At 39.0% G+C, this 20,577-nt stretch overlaps 1 protein-coding gene and 1 pseudogene across 4 annotated transcripts in view; both read left to right on the top strand.

Annotated features, from left to right (window-relative positions):
- GDA (guanine deaminase) overlaps positions 1-20,577 on the top strand; it is a 122,942-nt gene that overhangs the window by 75,860 nt on the left and 26,505 nt on the right. For 2 of the 4 annotated variants that reach the window (XM_064291224.1, XM_023544747.2), the window contains exons 11-12: positions 12,998-13,144; positions 17,844-17,974. In XM_064291224.1, coding sequence (XP_064147294.1) covers positions 12,998-13,144; positions 17,844-17,974 — 278 coding nt within the window. Of the gene's footprint in view, positions 1-12,997; positions 13,145-17,843; positions 17,975-19,930; positions 19,959-20,577 lie in introns of all 4 variants that reach the window. The other 2 variants (XM_003407387.4, XM_023544749.2) reach the window with 2 other exon arrangements.
- LOC135232427 (SAP domain-containing ribonucleoprotein-like) lies at positions 1,946-12,982 on the top strand (annotated as a pseudogene).

The following is a 20,577-nucleotide window of genomic DNA, read 5'->3' as shown; positions in this document are numbered from 1 at the left end:
CATGAGACCCTCTAAAGATCTCATGCAGTTAATTGGCAAGATGCACAATAATGCATAGGATGTAAATACACAATCATATACATAAAGACTCAGTATTTTTAAAGAGGTGCACTAGATTAGAGGTTCTTCCCAATTTTACATGAACCAAAGGAATTAGGATTTTCCAAATTTTAATTAAGACTTGGATTATTGATTCCGTGCCAATCCCTAGGTATAGTCACAGGTATTAAGGTAGGGAGGAGCCCTGGTGGTGCAGTGATTAAGCATTCATCTGCTAACCAAAAGGTCACCAGTTTGAACCCACCAGCTGCTCCAAGGGAGAAGGATGTGGCTGTTTGATTCCATAAAAGTTACAGCCTTGGAAACCATATGGGGCAGTCCTACTCTGTCCTTCAGGGTCACTATGAGTCAGAATTGACTCAATGGCAATGGGTTTGGCTTTTAGTTCTTAAGGCAGGGAACCAGTTATTTTATCTTCACAGAAAAGCTTTAATGGATAAGAAAAAGACAGCCAGGAGTTTTTGTTACATGCCATAGTCAGTTAAAGAAACTCTTAGCAGATGAGATGCAAAAACCAGGTAGGTGCTGTACAGGATTTCGCTCTCCATGCTTTAAATCCATTACGTGGCTTCCAGTTCTTGACTTTGGGTTGTGTTTTATGGCCTAAAAAGTGTAGATAAAGCTCCAGCTCTGAATTCTTTGTCTGTCACTTATTAGCTGTAAAACTTTGAGTAAGTTACTTAAATTTTCTAAGACCTTATTTCCTAATTTGTATAACACCACCAACAACAGCTATAACAATGTTGACCTCACAAGCTTATTGTGAGAATTAAATTAAAAAAAAAAAAAGTGTAGTTAGTACAGTACCTGGCACATAGTGCTAGTCAATAAAGATTGGCTTAAAAAAGAAAGAGCAAGGTTGTGTGTTGACCAAATGTTTGATTAAATACGATGTATTAGCTTAAGGAGCTCTGATGGTACAACAGTTAAGTGCTTGGGCCACCAGCCACTCCAAGGGAGAGAAGAACTGACGATTTGCTCCTGTAAAGATATAGCCTAGAAAACCCTATGGGGCAGTTCTACTCTGTTATATAGGGTCACTATAAGTCAGTATGAGGTTGATGGCATACAACAATAACATTAGCTTATTACCTTGGAGCCTGCTGTTGCATTTTCACAGTCTTGACACCAGAAGCCTTCTTATATTCCGCTATTTCCTAAACATGACCTTTATATACCAATTGCCCTTCAAGTGTAGTTTTTAGAAGATTATATAAACTCAGAGAGCAGGACCAAGAACAGTTTATTCACCCTGCCCCTTAATAAGTCTAGGTAGATCTTGACTTGTTCAAGTATAAAATAGGAAAAACCCATGTGAAGCCTGATAAAAATATCATGAACCAAGAAAAAAAAAAAAAAATCAAAAGAAATAAGAGGAAAAGTATACCTCTGAAAATGATGTACTTCAGGATCCAGAAGAAAGTTTCAGAAAATTGCCATCATCCTTGGAGTACAAGAAGACATGAGTCTATGAAAAGACCCCAAGTTGTGATGGAAAAGACAAATTTAAAAATGAAAGAAGGAAATTACAAAAAAAAATTTCAGAATAAAAAATGCATACTTTTTTTAATGTGCTTTAAGTCATTTTTTTTAAGTGAAAGTTTACAAATCAAGTCAGTCTCTCATAAAAAAATTTATATACACCTTGTTTTTTACATACTCCTAATTGCTCTTCCTTAATTAGACAGCCCTCTCCTTCCCTCCACTCTCTTTTAGTGTCCATTCTGCCAGCTTCCAACCCCCCTGCCCTCTCATCTCCCCTCAAGATAGGAGAAAACAACATAGTCTCAAGTGTCTACTTGATCCAAGAAGCTCATTCTTCACCATCATCTTTTTCTATCCCATTGTCCAGTCCAATCCCTGTCTGAAGAGTTGGCTTTGGGAATGGCCCCTGTCCTGGGCTAACAGAAGGTCTGGGGGCCATGACCACCAGGGTCTGTCTAGTCTCAGTCAGACCACTAAGTCTGGTCTTTTTACGAGAATTTGGGGTCTGAATCCCACTGCTCTCCTGCTCCCTCAGGGGTTCTCTGTTGTGTTCCCTGTCAGGGCAGTCAAAGGTTGTAGCTGGGCACCATCTAGTTCTTCTGGTCTCAGGCCAATGCAATCTCTGGTTTATGTGGCCCTTTCTCTCTCTTGGGCTCGTTATCACCATGTGTCCTTGTGCTCTTCATTCTGCTTTGGTCCAGGTGGGTTGAGAGCAATTGATGCATCTTAGATGGCTGAAAAAGCATGTAAACTCTTATATACTGTTAGAGAGAGGGTAAAGTGGCACAACCACTTTGGAGAACAGTTTGGCAGGTTATAATACATCTACTTAGGACCCAGCAGTTCCAGTTTTAGGTATCTACCCAAGAGAAATGGAAACATATGCTTACAAAAATTCTTGTGCAAGAATGTTTATGCCAGCTTTATTCATAATAGACAAAAACTGGAAACAATCCAAATGTCTGTCAAGAGGAAGATGGATTAGCAGATTGTGGTATATTTATATAATGGAACACTCCTCAGCAATAAAAACAAAACAAAAAAAAGATCAAACCACTGATAATATGCAAAAACATGGGTAAATCTCAAAAGCATTTTTTAAATGAAAGAAGTCTGGCACAAAGAAGCTCATACTGTATGATTGCACATATATGAGATCCAGGGACCAACAGAGCTAATATATGTTGATAACCAAAAAAGCCCCACAAAACCTATTGCCATCAAGTTGATTCTGACTCATAGAGACTCCATGTGTTACACAGGAGAACTACTCCAAGGGTTTTCTTGGCTGTAATCTTCATGGCAGTAGATCACCTGGCCTTTCTTTCATACTGCCATTGGTTGGGCTCAAACTGCCAACCTTCAGGTTAATAGTTCAGCACATTTGTGCCATTCTGTGAACCTAATCTACGTTGATAGAAATCAGAAAGTGGTTGCCAAGGGATGGGAGTGGTAGATAGGGAGATTGGAAAAGGCCATGGGGGAATTTGCTGAAGTGATAGAAACCTTTAATAGCTTGTTTTTTTGAAATGCAGTTAAAAGGGTGTATAAAATTGTCAACATCAAACTAAGCACCTAAGATGTGTATGTTTTATCATATCTTAATTATAACCAACCAGTTGTGTCTAGTCAATTCCAACTCATGGCGACCCCATGTGTGTCAGAGTAGAACCGTGCTCCATAGAGTTTTCAATGACTGATTTCTCAGAAGTAGATCACCAGGCTTTTCTTCCAAGGCATCTCTGGACTCAAACTTCCAATCTTTTGTTTAGCAGCCAAATGTGTTAACCATTTGCACCACCCAGGGACTCTCTTAATTATACCTCAGTTGAAAGACAAAAAACCCAACCATGTAGGAGCCCATGACTTATTGTTGCAGAAAATTGAATCAGTGATGTGGAGAACAAAGTTGACCAAAGATCAAAGGATGTGTTTAAGGATGATCTATATGGAGGGCAGAAAGCATAATGCCAACAGATGGGATTTTCCTGATGGAAGATCAATAACAAATGGAGCAGAAGCAATCATCAGAGTTTTTATCATGGATTAAATTGTGTCCCTCAAAAATATCTGTCAACTTAGCTGGGCCATGAGTCCCAGAATTGTGTGATGGTCCACCATTTTATGTATTTCCCTATGTGTTATAAATCCTATCACTACAATATAATAAGATCATAATCATAAGATGGATTAGTGGCAGGTATTTTGATGAGATCTACAAGATTAGATACTGTCTTAAGCCAATCTCTTTTGAGATATAAAAGAAGTGAGGAGAGAAACAAGGGGACCTCGTACCACCAAGAAAGCAGCTCCAGGATCAGAGCGCGTCCTTTGGACCTGAGGTTCCTGCACTGAGATGCCCCCTTGGTCTGGGGACATAAGTGGTATTTCTGTTATAGCAGCACTGGATGACTAAGACAGCTTTAAAGGATAAATCTTTTCTAAGCCTAAGAAAGAACTGTGCATCATATTGAAAGGGCTTACTCTGTTCTAGGCTAAATCATAATTGAATATATAATATATCCTAGAAAAACTTTTGAATTACAAAGATAAAGAAAAAAATTTCATAAAACATTAAGGCATGGGGAAAATCACTTATCAACGAAACAATAAAATCCAGTTTGATTCAGCCTTTCTTTGCTAGGTCACAAAATACCAAAAGGGAAGAAAGAGTTTGGAGGCAAAGCAATTGTGTTTTAAGAGTATTGTATATGACCACATTCTCCTTATGTGTGAAGGCAACAAAATTCTCAGATATGCAAAGGCTTGGAAAATGCTCTCCCCATAAACCCTTTCAAAAATTTTCTTGAAAATCTACATCATCCAGTAAGATATGAGGCAAAATGAAGGGCTATAGTATAGGAAACTAATGGTATGATAGGATTGTCAGAACTCAGCTAAAATAGAAATAGTACCAAATAATTGTAAAGGAGTTTAAATATTCAATGCAAAAGTCAAAATATATCTCGAGAGAGTACGTATGGTATTAAAAGCAATATACATTAAAAAAAAAACTGTCAGAATGGCAACATAAATCAGGAAAGTGTTTCCTTCTGGTTGGGAAGAGATTCCTGAAGACTGTATACATGAAACTCATTTATAAAACTGAATGGCAGGTCTTTGAGTTTTGACTTTATAAGGGTGTTGCAGACAGTTAACATGCTTGGCTACTAACTGCAAGGTTGGTGGTTTGAGTCCACCCAGAGATGCCTTAGAAGAAAGGCACTGCAATCTGCTTCTGAAAAATCAGCCACTGAAAATCCATGGGGCACAGTCCTACTCTGACACACATAGGGTAGCCATGAGTGAAAATGGACTCCACAGCAAATGGTTTAATTTGAACGTCTTCAGTGTTTTATCTTAAAATTTTAGAAATAATATATGTGCTACAAGAAAGAATTTTTCAGTACCAAAAGAGTTCTTCTATTTCTGATTTTGTTAACAAAACCCAAGAAGTTGTGGTTTCTGCATAAGATTCTAAACCAAACCAAACCCATTGCCGCTAAGTCGATTCTGACTCACAGTGACCCTATAGGACATAGTAGAACTACCCCATGGGGTTTCCAAGGAGTAGCTGGTGAATTCAAACTGCCAACCTTTTGGTTAGCAGCCGAGCTCTTAACCACTGCACCACCAGGGCTCCATGTGTAAGGGTAAAAGGATGAAAATGCATTTGGCAAGAAGAAGCGAAATTATAAATTTATGAAACTCTTTGTGTCAGAAAAGAGAGACACAAATATCCCATTTCACTTCTGATTTTACAACATGAAAATATTAAAGATAACAGCTTGTAGAACTTAAAAAATAGGATACCTCATATCTGAAACATAAAAAAAAAAAGCACAGCAGAAGTTAAAAAAGGAATCTGATGGAAAAATTAAAAATTCTAAAACAAGTTTACATAACCAAGACCTAAAAATTAAAACAAAAAACACCCCACTTTCTAGCATCTTACATTCCAGCCACGATCCTCTGTCTTTTTAACTGTAACTTGTTCCATTATTCCCAAAGCTGTAACAGTTCTTTCATCTCCTATGGACTCCGATCCAGTGACTGCACATTTTCTTACGTTCCATTATCCTCTTCTTAATTTACCTATCTTACGTGATCCCATTGTGCATGGGGTTGCCATGAGTCCAGGCCAACTCAGTGGCAGCTAATGACAACAACGGATGCCAGGATACACCACTGTATTTATTCCCTTGGAAACATCCTTACTTCTTATTTCTCTCTTGCTTTCTTTGACCTCACTTAATAAAAGCCCAACCCTAGAGGAACTCGACTACTTTTTTTCTCTGTGGCTGAAGCTGAGCAGTTGGAAGTTGCTGGAGAAAATCATCCAGTGACATTTCATTTCAGATTTATGCTCTCCAACCCCACATGGTCCTCAACACTGCCTTCATAGACAATATGTGTCTCTAATAAGAGTGTGTTCCCATATTCTAAGACAGTTTTTTTTCTCATTTCTTCTACAATTTTCTACCCTACCTCATACTTTCCTTATTTCCAACTGATGCCCTCATCTCATAAGTCATTGATAAAATAGAAACAACCAGAGACCCTTTCCTCATCTTCCTATCGTGGAATTCTGACACCTTCCTGCATCTGCATGCATTTTCTTTTCTTTTTCCTGCTACAGCTGAAAAACCTTTGTTCTCCAATCAAAGACAAAATACTCAAATACCCTGGCGTGTGCTCTGTATTCTTTCCCTCTCCCAGTATCTGAAGAAATTAATTCCTTTGGCCAGTCATTCTCCTGAATCATCAGTATCTTCTCCCTAATGGATCATTCTTACCACCACACAAACATTCTCTAGTATCTTCTGATCGTTTAAGCGAAGGAACAAAGACTCTTAGCCAGACATCCCCCTCTGACTCCTGCCCCACCCAGACGCTCTATTTCACAGCAGAACTTCTTCAAAGAGGGGTTACTCACACTGCCACCATGTTCTAGGTACTTTCCACTTGTCCACCCACATCAGTCTGGCTTCTTGCCCCACCTTCCAGGGTAACTAACTGTCCTTGTCCATTCTTTACTGGGCTGTTACCACAGTGACCTCTTTGCTGTCAATTCCAAAAGACACCATTCTGTCCTTATTACACTTGACTTCTCAGCAGTGTTTGCCATGGCTGACTACTCTCACCTTTGTCAGAACAATCTTATCTTGGATTCTTGAAACAACATTGTAGTGATTTCTCTTCTTCCTCTCTTGCTAGCCCTTTTTTTCTTTTCTTTGAAGGCCCATCCTCTCTATGACACAGCTTTCACCTTTTGATCCTCATTTCCCAGCACTTATGTTATTTAATTGAATTCTCTCTTTTATGAGAAAATTGAGGTTCCCAGACATCATATAACTGGCCAGTGGTCAACAAAGCAAGAAACTTCCAGATCCACGGTCTAAAACTAGGTCTATAAAATGCAGAATTTTATTATTTCTTTTCCAGCCCTCCATAAAATCTCTTAAAAAAAACAAACAAACAAATCCATTGCCGTTAAGTCGATTCCAACTCATAGTGATCCTATAAGACAGAGCAGAACTGTCCCATAGGGTTTCTAAGGCTGTAGTCTTTATGGAAGCAGACTGCCACATTGTTCTCCCATGGAGTGGCTGGTGGGTTCAAACAGCTGAACTTTTGGTTTACAATTGAGCACTTAACCACTGTGTCCCCAGGGCTCCTCTTCTTCCGTGGTAAATAAAGTATTCTCAATAATCTTCAGTAATTCCACCTGCATTAAATATGCTGTGGATAGCAGAGGAAGCCACTAACTTCAACCAGTAGAGCAGGGATCAGGAAGTTACTATCACAATGGAAATCCCCTGGAGGAAAACTTGACTGTCATACAAATAGTCCTAACTAACTAAATACCTTGGTTTGTGTGACCCAGGGTTCATTCTCTGACCAGCACATTGTTGTTCCTTTTGAGTAGCTCACTGTTCCTTTGGCATTTATTACATAACATCGGCAGCCAGAAGAATACAGGATGATTAAATGGACAGCATAATAAGGCATTTCTCAAAATATTCTCAATAAATTGCATAAAGTTGTTCCCTGATCTCTCCTTATTCTTTCTACAGGGATAGTTTAGATTAGGTTTTGAGGAAGATACTACTTCCTGTGATTTTTCGTAACTGCAAGAATTTAAATCCTCCATAATTACACCATCTTAACTGCACTGATTTTGTTTTCTTTGTTCTCTTCCAGTCTTTATCCACAGATACATATTTAATTTTTACATGTTTCATACCATATGTTGATATTATTCTGCCTCGTACACTTAACATTGTATTTATTCTAGCAACAAAGGAAGAAGTAGCAGACAAAATATATTAAAGCTTAATGTGCATTTTCCCCAAATCTTATTTGTTTTCTTTGGTTTGATGTTATGTTAAAAATTCAAATTCAGTGGACGGTTAGGTGATGGGTCAGCAGTAGAATTCTCATCTTCCATGGGGGAAGTTTGATTTCTGGTCAGTGCACCTCATGTGCAGCCACCACCCACCTGTTATTGGAAGTTTGTGTGTTGGTGTTAGAAATGCCAGCTATCGCGTGATTGAATTTAGCAAGATCAACAACTTATTCATTGCAGATACCTTTTTTCAACAACATAAATGGCAACTATACACATGGACCTCACCAGATGGAAAACACAGGAATCAAATCCACTACATCTAGAAAGAGATGATGGAAAAACTCAGTATCATTTGTCAGAACAAGGCCAGGGGCTGACTGCTGAACAGATTATCATATGCAAGTTCAAGTTGAACCTGAAGGAAATTAAAACAAGTCAACGAGAACGAAGATACTACCTTGAGAATATCCCACCTGAATTTGGAGACCATCTTAAGAACAGATGTATTGCATTGAACCCTAATGACGGAAGACCAGACAAGTTGTGGGATGACATCAAGGACGTCATACATGAAGAAAGAAAAAGACAGGAAAGAAAGAAAAGACCAAAATAGGTGTCAGAAGAGACTCTGAAACTTACTCTTGATCATAGAGTAGCTAAAGTGAATGGAAGAAATGGTGAAGTAAAGGAACTGAACAGAAGATATAAAAGGGCAGCTGGAGAAAATGAAGTATTACAATGAAATATGCAAAGACCTGGATTTAGAAAACCAAAAGGGGAGAACATGCTTGGCATTTCTCAGGCTGAAAGAACTGAAGAAAAAATTCAAGCCTCAAGTTGCAATTTTGAAGAATTCTATGAACAAAATACTGAACAACACAGGAAGCATCAAAAGAAGATGGAAAGCTAGTGTAACAGGTGGGGGGGTAACAAGATGGTGGCAGACAGTGGACTTCATAAGCTGAAGCTTGCTGAACTAAAGTAGGAGTGCCTTGCTCGTGGTTTTGAGTTCAAGGGAATAAAACAAGATCCCATCAACAGGCTCCAGGCAGATCTTGAAGAATATGCTGAAGAAGAGGCAAACGAAGAAGATGTACTGGGAGGTGAAACAGAGGAAGAAGAACCAAAGCCCATAGAACTGCCTGTCAAAGAGGAAGAACCCCCTGAAAAAACTGTTGCTATGGCAACAGAGAAGAAAGTGGTAAAAATTACATCTGAAATACCACAGACTAAGAGAATGCAGAAGAGGGTTGAAAAATTCAACATATCTGTGAGCTTAGTAAGAAAGCTACCTGAACAGCTAGGGTTGGTATTTCTTCAGTTCCAACAAAAGGCCTGTCATCTGATGCCAAACCTATTGTTAACCTGGATAAGCTGAAGGAAAGAGCTCAAAGATTTGGTATGAACATGTCTTCAATCTCCAGAAAGTCTAAAGATGATGAGAAACTGAAGAAAACGGAAGGATCTATTTGGGATTATCACAATTCAGCTGGAACTGGAGCCACAAAAGATACAGAGGCAAAGAAGAGGAAAAGAGCAGAGCGCTTTGGGATTGCCTGATGAAAATTTCCTGATGTTTTCTGTTCTCCGATGGTTTCCCTTGCTCTTGATTTTCTTGGTCACGTAGATACCCAACGCACAGTTGTGTGCCTAGATCTTGCCTTGCAATGAGGGAGCAGGTACTCCAGGTACATCTGTGAACTCCAGCAGCAGTTTGACTTATTGCCGTTTCAACTTTAAAGTGTTGCCGTGTTTTTGTTTTTAATCGTTTTGCTTAATAATAATAGTAAGACTGTAGAAAAGAGAAGAAAAAGATGGAAGGAATACACAGAGTCACTGTTCTAAAAAAAACTGGTCAGTGTTCAACCATTTCAGGAGGTAGCATATGATCAAGAGCCAATGGTATTGAGGAAGAAGTCCAAGCTTCACTGCAGGCATTGGAGAAAAACAAGGCTTCATGAGTTGACAGAATATCAATTGAGATGTTTCTCAACAAACAGATGCAGCACTGGAGGTGCTCACTCGTCTATGCCAAGAAATTTGGAAGATAGCTACCTGGCCAACTGACTGGAAGAGATCCATATTTGGATCTCCCATTCCAAAGAAAGGTGATCCAACAAAATGCAGAAATTGTTGCACAATGTCATTAATATCACACTCAAATAAAATTTTGCTGAAGGTCACTCAAAAGTGGTTGCAACAGTACATTGACAGGGAACTGCCAGAAACTCAAGCTGGATTCAGAAGAGGACATGGAACAAGGAATATCATTGCTGATGTCAGATGGATCTTGGCTGAAAGCAGAGAATATCAAAAAGATGTTTACCTGTGTTTTATTGACTATGCAAAGGCATTTGACTGTGTGGATCATGACAAATTATAGATAACCTTGTGAAGAGTGGGAATTCCAGAATACTTTGGTGTGCTCATGTGGAACCTGTGCAAGAGGCAGTCATTGAAACAGGACAAGGGGCTTTTACAGCAAAGGTGTGCATCAGGGCTGTATCCTTTCACCACACCCATTCAATCTTTATGCTGAACAAATAATCCAAGAAGCTGGACTACATGAAGAAGAATGGGGCATCAGGACTGGAGGAAGACTCATTAACAACATGCAATATGCAGATAACACAGCCTTGCTTGCTGAAAGTGAAGAAGACTTGAAGCACTTACTGATGAAGATCAGAGTACAACCTTCAGTATGGATTATACCTCAACATAAAGAAAATAAAAATCTTCACAAGTGGACCATGAGCAACATCATGATTAACAGAGAAAATATTGAAATTGTCAAGGATTTCATTTTACTTGGATCCACAGTCAACACCCATGGAAGCAGAAGTCAAGAAATCAAATGATGCATTGCATTGGGCAAATCTGCTGCAAAGGACCTCTTCAAAGTGTTGAAAAGCAAAGATGTTACTTTGAGGACTAAGATTTGGATAACCTAAGCCATGATGTTTTCATTTGCCTCACATGCCTTTGAAAGCTGGACAGTGAATAAAGTAGACCAAAGAAAAATTGATGCCTTTGAATTATGGTGTTGGCAAAGAATATTGAATATACCATGGACTACCGGAAGAACGAAAAAGTCTGTCTTGGAAGAAGTACAGCCAGAATGCTCCTTAGAAGTAAAAATGGTGAGACTTCATCTCATATACTTTGGACATGTTTTCAGGAAGAATCAGTCCCTGGAGAAGGACATCACGCTTCGTAAAGAGTCAGCAAAAAAGAGGAAACGCTCAATGAGATGGATTGACACGGTGGCTGCATCAGTGGGCTCAAGACTTAGCAACAATTGTGAAGATGGCTCAGGACCGGGTGGTGTTTCATTCTGTTGTACATAGGGTGGCTATGAGTCAAAACTGACTCGACACCACCTAACAACAACAACAACAATGACATAATGCTGAACAGGTTTATATGGAGCTTCCAGACTAAGACAGACTAGGAAGACCTGGTGATCTGCTTTCAAAAATCAACCAATGAAAATGCTATGGATCACAACAGTCTGATCTGCAGCCAATCATGGGGTTAGCTTAGGACCAGGTAGTGTTTTGGTCCATTGGGCATGGGATTGCCATGAGCCAGGGGCCAACTTGACTATAGCTAACAACAACAACTGTATATTAACACAACCTAATAACTTAAGTGGAGGTAATAACTTAAGTGGAGGTAATAAAACTTCTCAGGGAGCTGGATAATCCTCTGATAATAGTGTTCAGGTTAAAGAAAAGTAGTTTCTAAAAAAATCCATACAAGTTTATCGAAGGATGTGCAAGATAATTGAACATAAAATTGAACTGCAACCTAAAATTACAACTTAAGAGGCTATTGCTTTTGATCTTTGCAATATGTATAAAAAAAAAAAAATATGTATAGGCACTAACAATTATAAATGTCTACCTAGGAATGACGGAAGGATCCCATGAAATATAAAGTGCTTTTTATTAGCTATAGTTGTACTTTTCTTCTAATAAAACGTGCTGACTTACTTGACATTTACTTATTTAAACTGATTTTATAACTTCTACGTTGTTCTGGCCAAAGGCGGTATTTCAACTTAATTATGCTTAGGGACTTTATTTAAATCACCATAAATCTCATTTCTCATGTAAAGATGCCAACCAACATATAAAGCTATCTACATCAGCATGGCTCATTTATTACACTAATTTTCTAGAGTATAAAAGTTCATTCTAAAAACTCTTCCTGAAAAATTATCATGAAGAGGTGTATTTTTAATTTCCCTTAAGTTCTCATCTGAATTAGAATAGAGTTTGGATAAGTTTTTAGTATATAGAACGATGAGCTTATTTTAAATCACATATTATATTATCTAAATTATCTTTATGCAGTCACATTTGAATAATTTCCATGAGAGTTCTACCAGGGAATATTCAGAGATAAAAGGTTTTTCTCTTAACTTCATGTAACCATTTGAGTATTATAGTGGGTTGAACTGTGGCCCCCAAAAGATATGTCTACCCAGAACTTCAGAATATGACCTTATTTGGAATAAAGGTCTTTGCATATGTATTTGAAGTAAGGATCTTGAGATGAGATCATTCTGAACTAGGGCGAGCCATAAATCCAGTGATGAGTGTCTCTATAAGAGACAGAAAAGGAGAGACACATAGAGACACACGGGGAAGATGGCCATCTAAAGATGGAGGCAGGAATTGGAGTGATGCTGCCATGAATCAAGGAACACCAGGAGCCACCAGAAGCTGGAAAAGGCAAGGAAGGTATTTCCCCTAGAGCTTCAGCAAAGCGTGTAGGCCTGCTGACGCCTTAATTTTGGACTTGTATCCTCCAGGACTTGAAAAAATTAATTTCTGTCATTTTAAGCCACCAAGTTTGTCATAATTTATTGCTTCAGCCCTAGGAAACTAGTATAGGTGTACATTTGATACTGATTCCAAGTTTTGTATTCCTTTAAAATGTCAGTCTGTGGCCATTCTGTGTTTATAGATAGTGCCCTTCCAGTAAGTATATTAAAGACTGTATCTGTCACTAAAAACAAAAACCTACCTATATATCTAATATTCCATTTATCCTCATAAGGTTACTGTTTTGGCTCTATCTTATTTGCTGTAGATGTTGCTGGTGGTTATTCATCCTCCATGCTTGATGCCATCAGAAGAGCAGTGATGGTTTCCAATATCCTTTTAATTAATAAGGTAAATGAGAAAAGCCTCACCCTCAAAGAAGTCTTCAGACTAGCTACTCTTGGAGGAAGCCAAGGTAATGACTTCTTTCTTTCTCACCTAAGGTCCAAGCATGCCTGTCTGTGTCCTAGGGTGCAAGGTGAAGGCACGTGTGATGATACCAGCATGTATTCCATAGTCCAGTTGCATCTTAGATAACAAACCCTAAATATAACAAGCAAAGCTGAAGTTCAGGCAGGCAGTGAAGGCATCATTCTTTCAATGAGTTTGCTGTTTGTTTCATGATTGTTGTATTAATTATTTTAATGGGTATTTTTTTTTTTATATTGCTCGCCTGCAAATAAGTTCTTTAAAATAAGCAGTTTTCCCATTGAGTCAAATAACTTGCTTTCTATTGGTTTGAGTAATAATAATAATAATAATAGTTAAAACAATAGCCAGGACTTCCTGGATGTTTACGTGAGATAGGCACTATGAAACTTGCTTTATTTACATTTCTTAATCTTCACAACCACTGTTATTAATTCTATCTTCCAAGCAAAGAACCTGAGGCTCACACAGCTGTCAAGCTACAGTGTGTCATAATTCAAATCCAGAAAATCTGATACCAGAGTAAAGATTCTTACCTGCTGACATCTTCCTATGTAATATGCCTGCCGAGACCATGCCTTTTGCTTGTATGTTTAAGTACACTATTTACCCAAGCTTCTTTAAAAGGAAAAGATGTAAAAATATAGTTGGTTGATATGAAAATATCACTCATCAGCTTTACTTGTTCTCACATGTAATCATATTTGTATGGAAAAAATAGAAATGCTTATTGTATTGCTTTAAGTCACTTTCAAATTATAGTGTAATCTGGAAGGATGATAGTGAAAATAGCATGGGGCCATAAGTAGATAGCTAGAAACAAAAATATAGACACAAATACAGATATGTTGTTGTTGTTAGCTGCCATCGAGTCAACTCCGACTCCTGGTGACCTTATGTACAACAGCATGAAACATTGCCCAGTCTTGAATCATCTTCACAATCACCAGGATGTTCAAGCCCATTGCCATGACTATGGTGCCAATCCATATCTTTGAGATCTCCCACACCCTTGTTTGCCTTCTACTTTACCAAAGATAATATCCTACTCTAGTGATTGATCCCTCCTGATGATGGGTCCAAAGCAAGCGATTCAGGCCATATTCTGCTGTGATCCATAGGATTTTCATTGACTAATTTTTGGAAATAGATCTCCAGGCCTTTCTTCCTAGTCTGTCTTAGTCTGGAAGCTCTGATGAAATCTGTCCATTATGGGTGACCCTGTTGGTATTTGAAATACCAGTGGCATGGCTTCCAGCATCACAGCAGAGGCAAGCCACTACAGTAGGACAAGCTAACAGAAAGGTGGACTGATACAGATATAGATGTAGATGTATCATGGGTATTCTGGGCTACTGAGGCCAAGGGTATTCTGGGCTATGAAGGCCAAGGGTATTCTGGGCTATGAAGGCCATGAGTTACCTGGGAAAGGAAACTTCCTTGTTCTTCTTTGCATATCCTGGACTATGACAAATACTATAAAGGACATTTCAAGAAAAACATGCATGAGTTATGCTCTTTGGATTTCCTTAATTTTTTTTATTTCCGTTCCTGAAGTTTCAAGTTTTAATTCAGCCATCCTTTTAACGAGGGCGATACTCTACCTCCACCACCATAGCCATATTCACACATCTGATTTTTTTATTGTGCTTTAGCTGAAGATTTACAGAACAAACTAGTTTCTCATTAAACAGTTAGGCCACATATTGTTTTGTGACATCGATTAACAACCTCACGACATGTCAACACTTTCCCTTCTCGACCTTGGGTTCCCTGTTACCAGCTTTCCTGTCCCTTCCTGCTTTCTAGTCCTTACTCCGGAGCTGGTGTGTCCTTTTATTCTCATTTTGTTTTATGGGCCTGTCTGATCTTTGGCTGAACGGTGAGCCTCAAGAGTGGCCTCGTTACTGAGCTGAAAAGTTGTCCAGGGCCATATTCTCAGGGTTTCTCCAGTCTCTCTCAGGCCAGCAAGTCTGATCTTTCTTTTTCGAGTTAGAAGTTTGTTCTACGTTTTTCTCCAGCTCTGTCCAGGACCCTCTACTGTGATCCTTGTCAAAGCAGTGAGTGGTGGTAGCCAGGCACCATCTAGTTTTACTGACTCAGTCTGGTGGAGGCCTTGGTAGATGTGGTCCATTAGTCCTTTGGACTAATCTCTCCCTTCTGCCTTTAGTTTTCTTCATTCTTCCTTGCTCCTAAATGGGTGAGACCAGTGTAGTATCCTAGATGGACACTCATAGGCTTTTAAAACCCCAGACACTACTCACCAAAGTAGAATGTAGAGCATTTTCTTTATAAACTATGTTATGCCAATTGAGCTAGATGTTCCCTGAGACCATGGTCCCCACAGCCCTCAGCCCAGCAATTCGGTCCCTCAGGGAGTTTCGAGGTGTCTGTGGAGCTTCCATGACCTTGCCTTGTACAAGTCGTGCTGGTTTCTCCAGTGTCGTGTACTGTCTTACCCTTCACCAGAGCTACCACTTATCTATTGCGTATTTAGTTGCACTTCTGATTTTAAGTAGTTGTTTTACCGAGGGCTTTGAACAGATTCGTTCTGGTTCAAACCCCTGGTGAGAATTTGCATTTTGAACATGTTCCCAGTTGATGCTAATGCTGCTGGTTAGGGAGCAAGTCTGAGAACCACTAGTAGAAGAGTGGTTCTCAAAATTTATTATACATAAGAATCACGTGGGGATCTTGTTAAACCGTAGATTCTGATTCAGTATATCTGGGGTAGAAATGCAAATTCTCAGCAGTGGTTCAAACTGGAACGAATTGCTTCATCAGGATCCTGTGTGTGAGCAAGCCAGCATGGGGGGCCTACCAAATTATTTCTACCTTACTGTGTAGCTTTCAGATCTTTTTCTGTGCCACCAGGTACACTGTTACAGAATTTCTTCTCCTTAGCTCCTGTGTCTACCACAGTCTGAATAACATGAGATCAGCGGATTCTGGTTTAAAGAGTGACATCTTCCAGCTCTGCCACAGACTTTACGTTCAGTCTCAAGAAAATTAAGATGTGTATAAAGCACCTTCATAGAGCCAGCATTCGCTCCAAAAGGCAGTAAAACTGAAACGCATTTGAGTTGCTTACCACTTGGGCCCATCTGCAACAATCTGAATTTAGATCACTTTATAAAGTCACTGAAAGCAATGTGTCCAGTATTTATAAGTATGATTAGTTTGTGCCTGAACACTTCCGGTCCTAGTGAATGACCCAGTTAGTTTATATCGCCAAAATGACCTGGATTCTAACAAATATATCTGGCCTATTAGACACACAACAATTTTGTGTTGAATACAGTCATTAAAAAGTCATATTTGCCATGCTTCTTTGTCAAGGGCCCAAAAGTAGAGTGTAATCAGTGAGGGAGGAGAGAGTTTCCTGTAATTTTCTAATATATCCAATCCCTGCTCATATAATTAATAGAAGCCCCCTAACTGCTTTTAACATTTCTAATTATTTTTATACTCCTGTCTTGCTATCGAAGTCCTTCAGCCAAAAAAAAAAAAAAAAAAGTTTTTTTCCCGAGAATAAAAGAGTGCCCACTGTATATTATCTTTCATAAATAAGCAGGATTCCTAAGTCAGTGCTCAGAGAATTGGCAGAAGATTTCTGGGTATTCATGTACAGAAATATAAAGTAACAGATGTTGCCTAACAGGAATCTGTAACCCAGTGCATTTCACATCTGTATTCTGACAGCGATAGACTACAACAAACGCATGCAAAAATTGAAATAAATAATATTGCGCTCCAGTTGACCTTCCTTTGATGTATGCCTTCCCTTGGTACCTCAGTGTACACCTTATTCAGATTACAGGGCCTAAGGAGCTTTGGATCCAATACCCTCATTGACCAGGAAAGCCAAGTACCCTATTTTCTGAAACGAAATCATAACGAGAGATGTTCTTATCCAGCGTCCAGTAGCCATGAAAGATGAATTCTAGCTCTGAGATGGACAGAGTCAATAGACATTATTGACCTATGTCCTATTTTAGAAAACCATTCTTTTCTGACGATCAGAAAACTGTTGAGGTTACAAAGAAATTGGGCTGCTCTCAAAGCATTGGGACTCTTGAGTTATGAGACCTAGTCACTTTGGAAAGTAAAAAAAAATTTTTTTCTATTTAGAGGATTTAAACTAAAGAATTTATGATGGATATGCTTGCATTGGCAGATGTGTGAAAGGATAATTTTTTTTTAATTTATTCGAGGTTCATTTTACTGCCATGAAAATGGATCATGTTAGCGACCTCATAGAAAAAAGAACGAAACAGGCAGGGAAAGGAGTTGGAGTGTTGGGGGGAGAATCGGAGGGAAAAAGAAAAAAAGGTTTTATACGTCAAGTCAGTTATGCTTCGTAGAGAACTGAAGGGAAAACATAGAGGGGCTGGGGTCTGAAGTATACCGACGGAGCTGGGAGAGAGAGAGAGGCTGCCAGAATTATGTTCACAGTCATGAAGGGAATGGATTTTATTCTCAATTTTGCTTTTCCTGTCCTTACTCTGCTTTGCTAAATAGAAGTCCTGTAACCTACTGGGCTGAGACCACTTTCCTGCTTCACTATTAGGATACTAATTTTTTTTCTAGTGTTATGTTGGCAGACGCTGTCCCTACAAACTAGGGCATTTGCATCGTCTCATGGCTGGAAAACTGACTGTTTATTACCTTGTTCTGCTCTGTAGCCCTGGGGCTGGATAGTGAGATTGGAAACTTTGAAGTGGGCAAGGAATTTGATGCACTCCTGATCAACCCCAAAGCATCAGACTCTCCCATTGACCTGTTTTATGGGGATTTTGCTGGTGATATTTCAGAGGTAAGTAAAAGAATGTTAATCAAAAGGCATTCACCCCATGAAGCAGTCACAACAGCTTCCCTGTAGAAAAAAATAGAAGCTGAAATATTTTAATAGAAATTGGGAGAATCTTAGAAGGGGAACTAGATCTTTGAGTTGTAATTACAATTTCATGACAGTAATATTAAGAATAATGATATTCTATTAACAAAATATTTGTATTTTGAATTGATTTTAGCTCTAAGCAGCCATACTATAGCTAGCACTTATGGAACACTTGCTATGTACTGGGTAAGCATGGGATTAAGCACTGTCAAACGTCATTTCACTTAATTATCAGAACAACTCTAGCAGGTAGGTACTGTTATTATTGCTATTTTACTTACGGGGCAGTGAGGCTTAAAGGAGGTTAAATGATTGACATACAGACTCATGGCTAGTAATTAAGTGGCAGAGTTTGGATTCAAACACGAGACCTTCTTACTACCAGAGGCTGCACTCTTAACCACTCTGCTTCACTGATTTTTCTTATTTTATAAGAAAATGAGTTTGATTAATTTCCTGTGTATAAAATAGAAGAGTTCTTCTTAGTTTAATAACAATTCTTTATCTGACACAAGATTTTTCTTTAAAAAAAAAAAATTATATCACCTTTTACATACTGATTCATTAGTGTAAGGACAATGTCATGACCCAGAATCAGCATAAGACTGCGTTCTATGAGACAAAGACAGATATATTTCCACCTTCCCCCTTCTCCTTTATTTTGCTCCATTATTTTTTTGCTGGGTTCAATATCTGCTACAGTGGTCACAAAGAACTGTCAAGAACTCACGGACTATACTCACAGTTATGTGGTTTATGAGAGTAACAATGCAGAGGTAACAGGATGCAATGCAATTTGGGATGCAACTCAGGGTAAATGTCAGGAAACTCAGAATACAACTCAGGGAAGCATATGTGGGTGAGGCCTGGGAAGGTTGAAGAAGAGCAGGTCTCTCCCTTTGTCAACCAGGACAGCTTAAGACAAGATCCCAGCTGGAACAGGTCTTCCTCAGGCTGACTCCTGAGCAGCTCTTCTCTGGCTCAGGACTGCTCAGCTCTCAGGTTCCAGGGTTTTCATAAGCTAGTCATGTAAAAAAAAAAAAAAACTCCTTGTTAATTACAAGGTGGGCTTCCCAGCCAATCTGTGTAAAGGTCAGATGGGGTGCCCTCCCCCAGCCAATTCGAGTAAAGGATGGTTACCAGGTGGGTCTCAGGAACCAGGACCAAAAGGCCAAATTGAAGGTGAAAGTAACTGTGGTAAATACAATAAATATAAATGTGATAATAAAAGAAAACCAAACCCTTTGCCATCGAGTGGATTCCAACTCATACCCAGACCCATAGCAACCCTATAAGATAGAGTAGAATGGCCCTGTAGGATCTCCTAGGGTGTAAATCTTTACAGAAGCAGACTGCCACATCTTTCTCCCATGGAGCAGCTGGTGGCTTTGGACAGTCGACCTTTCGGTTAGCAGCCGAGTGCTTAACCACTGAGATTCTTAGAAGGAAGGTGCTAGATTATTTGAAATTGGCACCGTTTGTTATTTTCACTTTATTTATTCTTTTTGTCCTTTGTTGGAGTGAACTTCTTAGAATAGTACTCTTCTCACTCATCTGATCATTTTTGTTAATTCATATACCTGTTGAAATGGTTGAATTATTTTGTTACATTAACTTCTTAAATTCATATAAAACCTTCCTCTGAAGATTTCAAGGTTATAGACCAAGAAATTCCAGTCCATGAATAAACAGTTGTTAGTAGTTGATGATTGTTTTAAGCTAAACACCATTTCTTATTAATTAATGGAGGTAGATTTTGCGATTGAAAAAAAAATTTGTATTTCTTGACTTTGCCAACACTATTGACTATGAATCTGCTTTTCTAAATGCATAAAGTATTCTTTCTTATTATTACCTTTATTTTCCATTTAGGCTGTCATCCATAAGTTCCTCTATCTAGGTAAGGTAGATACACGTCTCTATGCTAAATAAAATACGTCTTTGTCTCTTTCTTGGATGTTCCCTTCTGTATTCATGGTACCATATGTTAAGCCCTGTGTGTGATAATTTGCTTTGAGTCATTATTTTTTCAAGACTCCTCCCTATTAAGCCCATTTAAGGCATGATATTTAAAAGACATTATTTGAAATGTGCATGCTCCTCTGTGATGCAGAGTCATAAATCCTGAACTGAGAAATAGAAGGCCAGAGACTGTCCATTCCTCTCACACTCATGCTGTTCCCCACCGTCTGCCCTCCCATGCTCTTATCTGTGTGCAGTGAGTCTCGTCACACAGGCTTTAACCTACTCACATTCAATTCTACTCACTGAGAGAAATAACAAATAGTGCACAAGGTTCTACTTTGCATTCGGCTCCATGAGCTCAGACCCCTGAGTGAACTTGATGTGGGAGATATGAGTGACTTTGAATGGAGCTCAGTTGCTGAAGGCCGTTCACCTCATGCTGAGTATGATTCTGGAGTTGAAAGAGAAAATAAAACCAGTTGCCATCAAGTAGACTCCAACTCAGGGTGACCCCATGTGTGTCAGGGTAGAATTGTGCTCCACAGGGTGCTCAA

This window comes from Loxodonta africana, chromosome 9 (genome assembly GCF_030014295.1).
Source record: "Loxodonta africana isolate mLoxAfr1 chromosome 9, mLoxAfr1.hap2, whole genome shotgun sequence".
Taxonomy (NCBI): Eukaryota; Metazoa; Chordata; class Mammalia; order Proboscidea; family Elephantidae; genus Loxodonta; species Loxodonta africana.
This window is presented reverse-complemented; position numbering and strand designations above follow the sequence as displayed.